The sequence below is a fragment of the Littorina saxatilis genome, linkage group LG10, assembly GCF_037325665.1.
Source record: "Littorina saxatilis isolate snail1 linkage group LG10, US_GU_Lsax_2.0, whole genome shotgun sequence".
NCBI lineage: Eukaryota > Metazoa > Mollusca > Gastropoda > Littorinimorpha > Littorinidae > Littorina > Littorina saxatilis.
Genome location: NC_090254.1, coordinates 7,598,966 through 7,609,080, shown reverse-complemented (window position 1 = coordinate 7,609,080; position 10,115 = coordinate 7,598,966). Strand labels below are relative to the sequence as shown.

The following is a 10,115-nucleotide window of genomic DNA, read 5'->3' as shown; positions in this document are numbered from 1 at the left end:
GTAATTGTTGAATCAGATGTCCAGTGTGTACAACAGATGAGCCACTGCAAATCTTGATGGCGTCCAAGTTTAAACACATCTGAAATATGGGGTCAAAATGACCTTGACCTTGTCAGAATGATGATCAATGTATATTCATTTTAATGCTGAATACCTACTGGGTAATATCACTTATTTTTAGTGATTAGTTCGCAGTAGTTTACTGCCAAAAGACAACTTAAAATGCACACATGACAAAACAGTACAAGTCAATATTATCAAGTCTCATGTGACCTTGACTTAAGGTCAAGGTCAAATACTCTGACAAGGCAACCATTGCCTATCGGTCATCTACCAACTAGCCAAAAATTAACACTGTATCTCTAAAAACACCAAAGATATAAGCATTTGTTTGAGAATTAGTAGTCTCTTGATATCATGGCGGCCATCTTGGAAACCGTTGAATAGTAACGAATATAGGCATTTTTGACTTTGGCAACAGGCAGAAATGGATTCAGCACACCCAAATCTATAAGAAACAACCTGTTGCCATTAATTACCCACAAATGCCTACCTCTTTTTATTTAGGCCTCTTTTCGAGAATTTATCCTAGTCTTATAAAGGGCTTTTAAAGCTGAGGACAATAAACTCCCAAAGCGTCAAGCGTCTCTCTCTCTCTCTCTCTCTCTCTCTCTCTCTCTCTCTCTCTCTCTCTCTCTCTCTCTCTCTCTCTCTCGCTCTCTCTCTCTCTGTATATATATCTCTCTCTCTGTCTCTCTCTCTGTCTCTCTCTCTGTCTCTCTGTCTCTCTCTCTGTATGTATCTCTCTCTCTCTCTGTCTCTCTCTCTGTCTCTCTCTCTCTGTCTCTCTCTCTCTCTGTCTCTCTCTGTCTGTCTCTCTCTGTCTGTCTGTCTGTCTGTCTGTCTGTCTCTGTCTCTCTCTCTCTGTCTCTCTCTGCCTCTCTCTCTCTGTGTCTCTCTCTCTCTGTCTGTCTCTCTCTCTCTCTCTCTCTCTCTCTCTCTCTCTCTGGTTGTCTGTCTGCCGTCTGTCTGTCTGTCTGTCTCTCGCTCTCTCTCTCTCCTCTCTTTCTGTTCCTCTCTCGCTCTCTCGCTCTCACTCTCTCTCTCTCTCTCTCTCTCTCTCTCTCTCTCTCTCTCTCTCTCTCTCTCTCTCTCTCTCTCTCTCTCTCTCTCTCTCTCTCTCTCGCTACTCAAACACAGAATGAATCGAAAGCAAACATTCCATGGTACTGCACTGAAAAATTCTTCTCTAGAAGCTGCATGCGACATGTGCAACAAAACATAAGGATTTTTTGTAACGTTTGCTTATGCCATTGATTGTGAGGAGATGTACAATACCTGCATAATGTTATAGCGTAATAATGACATTGACCAACAACTCCACATGTTATTCCAGGTGCATCGCTCTCAGCGGAATGTGAAGGCACCATCAGATACATCGAGGCGCACGATAACCCGTACATACGCTGCCACATCGAGAGAGCAAACACTGTGAACTGGACACTGGTCAATAACCAAGGAGACACACTTCACCTAGGCATTTGTCATGGGAGAGGCCACTGTAGTTCTCCCTACAACAGCACCACACTAAGATTTGCGTCACAGGCTACAGACTATATCGTACACTTACTAAACATGGGTCCAGAGTTTTCTGGCAATCTCACCTGTCAGAAAATGTACTCTAATGACACTGTGAGCTCTCAGACCTGCCGTGTGACACCTGTTCGTGAGTATAATGAATGGCGTGTGCCTGTTTGTAAGAGAGAATGGGAGTGTGTGTGTGTGTGTGTGTGAGTGTGTGTGAAAGAGACAGATACAGAGATAATGTAATACTGAACACACAGATACAGAGATAATGTAATACTGAAAGAAAAGGCTACAGACCTGTACTGCGTTTGTGTAGGAGGGGATGAGAGAGAGAGAGAGAGAGAGAGAGAGAGAGAGAGAGAGAGAGAGAGAGAGAGAGAGAGAGAGAGAGAGAGAGAGAGAGAGAGAGAGAGAGAGAGAGAGAGAGAGAGAGAGAGAGAGAGAGATAATGTGATACTGAAAGAGAAGGCTACAGACCTGCACTGTGTGTGTAGGAGGGGATGGGAGGAGGTGAAAGAGGGAAGTCTGTCCTAATCATTTTCAAAAACGAGTGTGTTTAAATAAGGTCAGAGGGTCATCCCCAATTGACCTGATGTAAAGTACTTTCCTTTGTTTTTAAATGACCTTCGCTTTTCTGGACAGTTGGCTTCAAGCAGACATAAGATACGACAGCCAAAGGAGTAGTTGTAAATGAATCATAAAGCTAAATAACAACTATTCAACATCACTAACCTTCGGGGGACAGTACCGTCTCACCGCACAGTTACTTCTATGTCTGATCAATGAACTGACCTTGCAGATTGTACATCTGTTTTGACCAAAGAACAATTTGTATTTGCAGATTACATCAAGTTGTTATAGCCATCAGAAAGTGACTGGCAGATATCCTTTCAATCTTTTGCCATCATATATTTCAGTTAAGATAAGATAAGACATGGAAATTTTTCTTTAGGGAAACAAATCACATTTCTAGTAACACAAAGACACGAAAAAAAAGAGCTTAACCGAACATAGATACATTACTAAGATCAACTTATTGCATAACCATTTAAGTTGCCACTAGGAAATCAGGAATGCCAAAAACAAGGAGAGATGTACGGTGTTCGGACACAATAGGGATGAAAGTTGAGAACGATTAAGACTAGCAAGACGTGCTCAGATGTCACAAGTCTTAATCGTGCTCAGATGTCACAAGTCTTAATCGTGCTCAGATGTCACAAGTCTTAATCGTTCTCAACTGTCATCCCTATTTTGTCCGACCATGTACAGGTGTCAAAATGTTGGGAGACCCTGAAGTACGTGAAGGGGGGTCAGCGACCTTTCGCTGCTACAACGCCCCCTACTCCCCCAGCACGGTGACGTGGACCCTGACCAATAGCACCGGACACACACTGGACCTTGGGACCTGTGACACCACCCGCAACTGTTCGTCGCCCCACACTCCTGATATCAACGTGACGCGGCCAACTGACTTCAAGAGTTACCTCCAGCTTGGCAAGGTCCAGAGAAACATGGGCAGCATCGCATGCTCCTACGCTTACAATGGGTCGACTGAGACTGATGATGTCACCTTGGCTGTCTACAGTTAGTAGCCTTGTGTGCTTTTGACCTTGGCCCTGCTCTGCTATGCTAACTTAATTTTTCTGTCCTCAGAACTATAGTCTATTTGGGACCTTGGCCCACAATCCATGCTCTTTTTCAGTACCCCCCTTCCCCCCCCCCCTCCTAATTTTAAGGACAGGTTGCTTTCTGTGTATGGCGCTGTCATGGTGCTATCAGTGATATCAGTACTGTGTATGGCGCTGTCATGGTGCTATCAGTGATATCAGTACTGTGTATGGCGCTGTCATGGTGCTATCAGTGATATCAGTACTGTGTATGGCGCTGTCATGGTGCTATCAGTGATATCAGTACTGTGTATGGCGCTGTCATGGTGCTATCAGTGATATCAGTACTGTGTATGGCGCTGTCATGGTGCTATCAGTGATATCAGTACTGTGTATGGCGCTGTCATGGTGCTATCAGTGATATCAGTACTGTGTATGGCGCTGTCATGGTGCTATCAGTGATATCAGTACTGTGTATGGCGCTGTCATGGTGCTATCAGTGATATCAGTACTGTGTATGGCGCTGTCATGGTGCTATCAGTGATATCAGTACTGTGTATGGCGCTGTCATGGTGCTATCAGTGATATCAGTACTGTGTATGGCGCTGTCATGGTGCTATCAGTGATATCAGTACTGTGTATGGCGCTGTCATGGTGCTATCAGTGATATCAGTACTGTGTATGGCGCTGTCATGGTGCTATCAGTGATATCAGTACTGTGTATGGCGCTGTCATGGTGCTATCAGTGATATCAGTACTGTGTATGGCGCTGTCATGGTGCTATCAGTGATATCAGTACTGTGTATGGCGCTGTCATGGTGCTATCAGTGATATCAGTACTGTGTATGGCGCTGTCATGGTGCTATCAGTGATATCAGTACTGTGTATGGCGCTGTCATGGTGCTATCAGTGATATCAGTACTGTGTATGGCGCTGTCATGGTGCTATCAGTGATATCAGTACTGTGTATGGCGCTGTCATGGTGCTATCAGTGATATCAGTACTGTGTATGGCGCTGTCATGGTGCTATCAGTGATATCAGTACTGTGTATGGCGCTGTCATGGTGCTATCAGTGATATCAGTACTGTGTATGGCGCTGTCATGGTGCTATCAGTGATATCAGTACTGTGTCCATTACACATGCAGGAACCTTCGCAAATTACATTAAATCCAATAAATCCACTACCCTGAAAAAAAATAGTGACAAAAAGCCGGCAGGGAATTTTCTAGTGCAAGATAGATGGATTCTTCCCAAAAGGAATCGAAGAATACAAACCAGAGCCGTAAGAACAAAAGAGAAACGGAATCCCTTTTTGACATACATCTGCCAGATATATCAACCTTGGTAAGTGTTCAATTGTATAGAACAGTGTTTCTTACTCGCGTAAAACCCTGAAGATATGTTTTGGATCTGTTTAAGATAAAATCTGCTAGAACAAATGCACCACATTTCTTTCACTGAAGCATACGCATGTCTCGTGTACTATTCGTAATGTCCCAGTTAAATATATGTTAAACTTTTTAAATGCCTCTGAAGGAGTATGCATTCATTATATTTAGTCAAGTTTTGACTAAATATTTTAACATCGAGGGGGAATCGAAACGAGGGTCGTGGTGTATGTGCGTGCGTGTGTGTGTGTGTGTGTGCGTGTGTGTGTGTGTGTGTGTGTAGAGCGATTCAGACTAAACTACTGGACCGATCTTTATGAAATTTGACATGAGAGTTCCTGGGTATGAAATCCCCGAACGTTTTTTTCATTTTTTTGATAAATGTCTTTGATGACGTCATATCCGGCTTTTCGTGAAAGTTGAGGCGGCACTGTCACGCCCTCATTTTTCAACCAAATTGGTTGAAATTTTGGTCAAGTACTCTTCGACGAAGCCCGGGGTTCGGTATTGCATTTCAGCTTGGTGGCTTAAAAATTAATTAATGACTTTGGTCATTAAAAAATCTGAAAATTGTAAAAAAAAATAAAAATTTATAAAACGATCCACATTTACGTTTATCTTATTCTCCATCATTTGCTGATTCCAAAAACATATAAATATGTTATATTCGGATTAAAAACAAGCTCTGAAAATTAAATATATAAAAATTATTATCAAAATTTTTTTTTCGAAATCAATTTAAAAACACTTTCATCTTATTCCTTGTCGGTTCCTGATTCCAAAAATATATAGATATGATATGTTTGGATTAAAAACACGCTCAGAAAGTTAAAACGAAGAGAGGTACAGAAAAGCGTGCTATGCAGCATAGCGTAACCACTACCCCGCTCTTCTTGTCAATTTCACTGCCTATGCCGTGAGCGGTGGACCACGAGTATACGGTCTTGCTGCGTTGCATTGCGTTCAGTTTCATTCTGTGAGTTCGACAGCTACTTGACTAAATATTGTATTTTCGCCTTACGCGACTTGTTTTTATTTCCAGGCGCACCATTGGTGGACAACTGTCTGGTCAATATCTGTCGTCACAACTGGTCAGCCATGTTGTCTTGTGATGTCACCAACCTGTTTTCAAGCAACAATATCTACGAATTCCAAGTGCACGAGTATGTTAAAGTAAGTTGTGAAGCACGAATAAAGTATGTTTCCCTTGGGTAAACCAATTTTCTGTATTCTGCAAGGTTCGCAGTTTAAACAAATGTATGTTACTATAGTGTGTGTGTGTGTGTGTGTGTGTGTGTGTGTGTGTGTGCGTGCGTGCGTGCGTGCGTGTGTGCTTGTGTATGCGTGTGTGTGTGTATGTGTGTGTGTGTGTGTGTGAGAGAGTGGCGTTTCGAAGGTCTGGCAATGTTGTATTACATCTTTATTTTGTGAAATAATGTGCATTTGCTTCTTTTACATTCGTCATACAGACTTTGAACTGCTTTTGTTTTAGTGCGTACAAAGTGTGTGTGTTTGTGCGTGTGTGTGTGCGTGTGTCTGTGTCTGTGTATGTGTGTGCGTGTGTGTGTGCGTGCGTGCGTGCATATGAGTGTGTGTGTGTGTGTATTTGTGTGTATATGTGTGTGTGTGTGTGTGTGTGTGCGTGCGTGCGTGCGTGCGTGTGTGCGTGTGTGCTTGTGTATGCGTGTGTGTGTGTATGTGTGTGTGTGTTTCTTCATTGTAAAGGTTCTTCAAGGGGTAAAACTTCGCCCTGCAGACAGCTACATCTTCCATGGACGTCGCTCGTTTCGTGACGTTTTAACTGCCTTCGTCAACGGTAGCGACAATGAGGAGTACTACAAGGGACGAATAACATATTCCTGGCCCATCTCTCCCCTGCCTGTCGTCGACACGCATTACTGGTTGCTCTTGTTCTACGCTGGATCCCACCACGTGGAGATTCTCAGCCCTTACAATGTCAGTAAGTAAACCTGTGATAATCCACTGATTTTTGATTTTCTGTTCAATATCTGATCATCATTAGTTTGCCGATGCATTCTATGTCAGTACGAGAACCTGTGGTAAGAAATCATTATTCCTTTTTTGTACTATGTACGATGTTTGTCAATTATTATCTTATTATTTTTTTGCGGTCCACTTCAAATACTAATAGGAAGACGTGCCCCCGGCCCGACCTAATCTCACGCCAAAGGAATTATACATTTCTGCCCAAAATGATGCAGGAGACTTGTTTCTGGCTAAAAATGATGAACTGTGTTGAATTAAGAGAATTTCATGGCTCAATACCCTGTGTACTTGTAGGGTGTCATGATGTCAAAACCCCTACCCTCTCGTGCTCATCGTCCCATATATGGGACGGGGGTATTTGAGCGCCTAAAGTAACATTCTCACACTTCTAATCAAAATCAGAGTTTGATATGCTAATCAGACATACAAAGCAAAATCGTTAAAGATGTTTTCTACCAAACAACAATTTGGGAATAAATGGGTTAAATGCACAGACAAACACTGATTACAGAAAACGTATCTTCAAAAAAATGGTCAGCCGCTTGCCGGGAAGACACAAGCGAATGAGGCAATGAAAAGGACGGACATTTTGGAACGGTGACAGTCTATTTTTTTGTGGATGTCTCTCGCCACAGCTACGCCCAACAAACTGAGTCACAACTGTACGCACCTCAACTACCTCCCCGAGACGGGCGTGGTGCCGTGTGTCTGTACCACTGACTCTCTGGGATCCCCGGCAGGACGCCTGGTCTGGTTGCTAGGCAACATCACCATAGCAACGGGAGACTACGGCGTGAATCAAGTGGAGTTTCCCACTGGTCGCGTGAGCAGACAGGAAGGGGATGTATTCGCAGAGTGTCAACTAGACTGGATACAACCTGCCACTGCGCTGCTAACCAGCCATGTTGCGTGTGAGTTGTGTGGAGAGAGAGCTAGAGAGAGAGAGAGAGAGAGAGAGAGAGAGAGAGAGAGAGAGAGAGAGAGAGAGAGAGAGAGAGAGAGAGAGAGAGAGAGTTTTTGTGGTCGAGACCTAACTCGGTTCCCCAAATAATCACGTAAATGCAAATATTTGACACGTTTAGGTATTTGTAGCTTAATCATACTGCAAACTAAAATATGCACAGTTGAGTCACATCATCATTCTGTATGCGTAGTTCATGCATGTTTTCTTTAAAACTCGTTTAGAGTCGGTACTTTAAATCTTTCTTTTTTTAAACACCCAACTTCAGTTTTCTTATCAAAACGTTGACAATCTTGCCTACGTTTCAGAATAAAAACCTTCAGAAAGAAGGGATTTTATATGCTATACGAGTTTATTGTGCCCGAAAAAGCCAAGCAAGACATAGGGGTGTTCAGAGCATGCCTAGTTTGTCTGTTGCAGATGGACCGGACAACGTGAGCCTGCAGATCGCCCAGTCTCATGACGTCAACAATAACCTCCACCTCGACGTGATTAGTCACGGGATTCAGATGAAACCGATGGCGTCAGACTTGGTGCAATGGGGAGGTCTGTGTCAAGGTCAGAGAGGGTTCATGTGCACTTTGACACCGACCTCCGCCGCGGAGGTCGACGGGAAGTCTGTGACGTGCAGAGTGACCAACCCTGCTAACAACGGGAAGAATGCTGAGGCCACAGTGGTCATCAGATTGAGTGAGTAGGGATGTATCTGCCTAAAACATATTGAAAAATGACAGTATTAACCGCTTACGTCTTTCAGGATTATAAACCATAACTTTCTTGTGCATTAATTTAGTCTTATTTTAGCTGGAGAAGTCAGACGGGCTCGTTCAAACAGTCATTCATTACTAAATTGCGGTTTCAGTTGTGTAGTTATCTTATGTAATTCATAAAACAGATAGGACGGTTTATGCAACAGAAACATGCTTGCATGCGTTACAATTTCCTTTACCCAGAATTTGTATAGCATCAAGTGTTACCTGTTGGGACATTTCATGAAGACAAAAACAACGTTGTGTGTGTTGCGTGTATGGGCAGGTAGCAGTCAGAATGAACAAGGGCAAAAGCAGTTCAACAAAACAGCTGCTGGTGTGGGGATATCCTTGGGTATCGTCGTCCTCATCGTCATTGCCGTCCTGATGATCGCCTTGCATCGACGTGGACGTTTGTGTAAGTGGCTGACATCGTTTTTAAGTGAATACATATAATGGTATTCTTGATATCAACACAAACTTTGTACATAATTTAAATTCTTCGCAGCCCCCCCCCCCCCCCCCCCAATATGTTGGACCTGGTATTTCAGTTTCGGCTAACGTTGTTTCACTGTGTACTGCACGCTTAGATAATGCAAGTGATTGAATTGGGCTGTTTGGTTGTTTTTTTTCAACCGGTATGGCTATGCCCCCACGTTTATTTCCTTTCTTCGTTCACACGGCAGGCTCCGTGTATGTAATTATATTCATTAAGGTCTGTCACAGAAAAATAAATAAGGTTGTAAAAAGTTGATGTCTATTTACGATTGCTGCTTCAAATCCTGTCAAAACCCGTTGTCTCCGTTTAACAGGGTATAATGTTGTCGCTTGAATGAGGAAGGTTGTTATAGTTAACATGATACGGGTTTACCCGTTCGAATAAACACAATTGCTTTTAGTTTTAAAATAGTGTACGTGTGTGTGTGTGTGTGTGTGTGTGTGTGTGTGTGTGTGTGTGTGTGTGTGTGTGTGTGCGTGCATGTGTGCGTGCGTATGCATGCGTGTGAGTGTGTTCGTGTGTGTGTTCGTGTGTGTGCGTGTGTGCGTGCGTGTGTGTATGTGTGTTCGTGCGTGTGTGTGTGTATGTGTGTGTTCGTGTGTGTGCGTGCGTGCGCGCGCGTGTGTGTGTGCGCGCGTGTGTGTGTGTGTGTGTGTGTGTGTGTGTGTGTGTGTGTGTGTGTGTGTGTGTGTGTGTGTGTGTGTGTGTGTGTGTGTGTGTGTGTGTGTGTGTGTTACAGGTAAAGGGCCACTGTACGGAACTCCTGCTCGTCCAACAACTGTATACGAGTCCAGCAAGTTATGAAGCTACTTTGAATTATGATAGGGGTGTCTCCGTAGCTCGGTGAGCAGCGCACTAGTTTAACGCCCAGGTCGTTATTATTGGTGTGAGTTCGAGGCCCAGATACGACGGATAATGTTTTCGTATTTCCTGGAAGTTAACGTTCTGTGCTTATTCGGACTGAATCGTACCGCGTTCGTGTGCAAACTCTTGTCGAAAGACAGATGCACACGTTAACGATTCGAGTTTGCAGCGAATGTCTAGGGACTTTGAAATACAGATAGCTGGGGTACCTTTTCGCTCACCAGCGGAGACGGCGTCATTCTGCCCACGTGGCAAGGTTGGGTTTTGTCTTTGTTTGTTGTTGTTTCTCTCGTCTGAAGACCCCAGAGATTCACTCAGTACCGATTCTTTACACCCCCGGTATAGGGGTGTGTATAGGATTCGGTCCATGTGTTTGTTTGTTTGTGTTCGCATATAGATCTCAAGAAATCGTCACCAAACTTGGGGAACAGGTTCTATACATTCCTGAGAC

General features: G+C 43.6%; 1 protein-coding gene across 1 annotated transcript in view; it reads left to right on the top strand.

The window, feature by feature from the left end:
* Positions 1–1,396: 1,396 nt before the first annotated feature.
* Positions 1,397–10,115, top strand: part of LOC138978054 (uncharacterized) — a gene marked incomplete at its 5' end in the record, with an annotated part of 17,617 nt that continues 8,898 nt past the window's right edge. Inside the window, 8 exon segments of the mRNA XM_070350675.1 lie at positions 1,397–1,726; positions 2,857–3,171; positions 5,627–5,757; positions 6,310–6,544; positions 7,227–7,502; positions 7,973–8,242; positions 8,588–8,719; positions 9,540–9,643. Of these exon segments, the coding sequence (XP_070206776.1) occupies positions 1,397–1,726; positions 2,857–3,171; positions 5,627–5,757; positions 6,310–6,544; positions 7,227–7,502; positions 7,973–8,242; positions 8,588–8,719; positions 9,540–9,604 (1,754 nt within the window).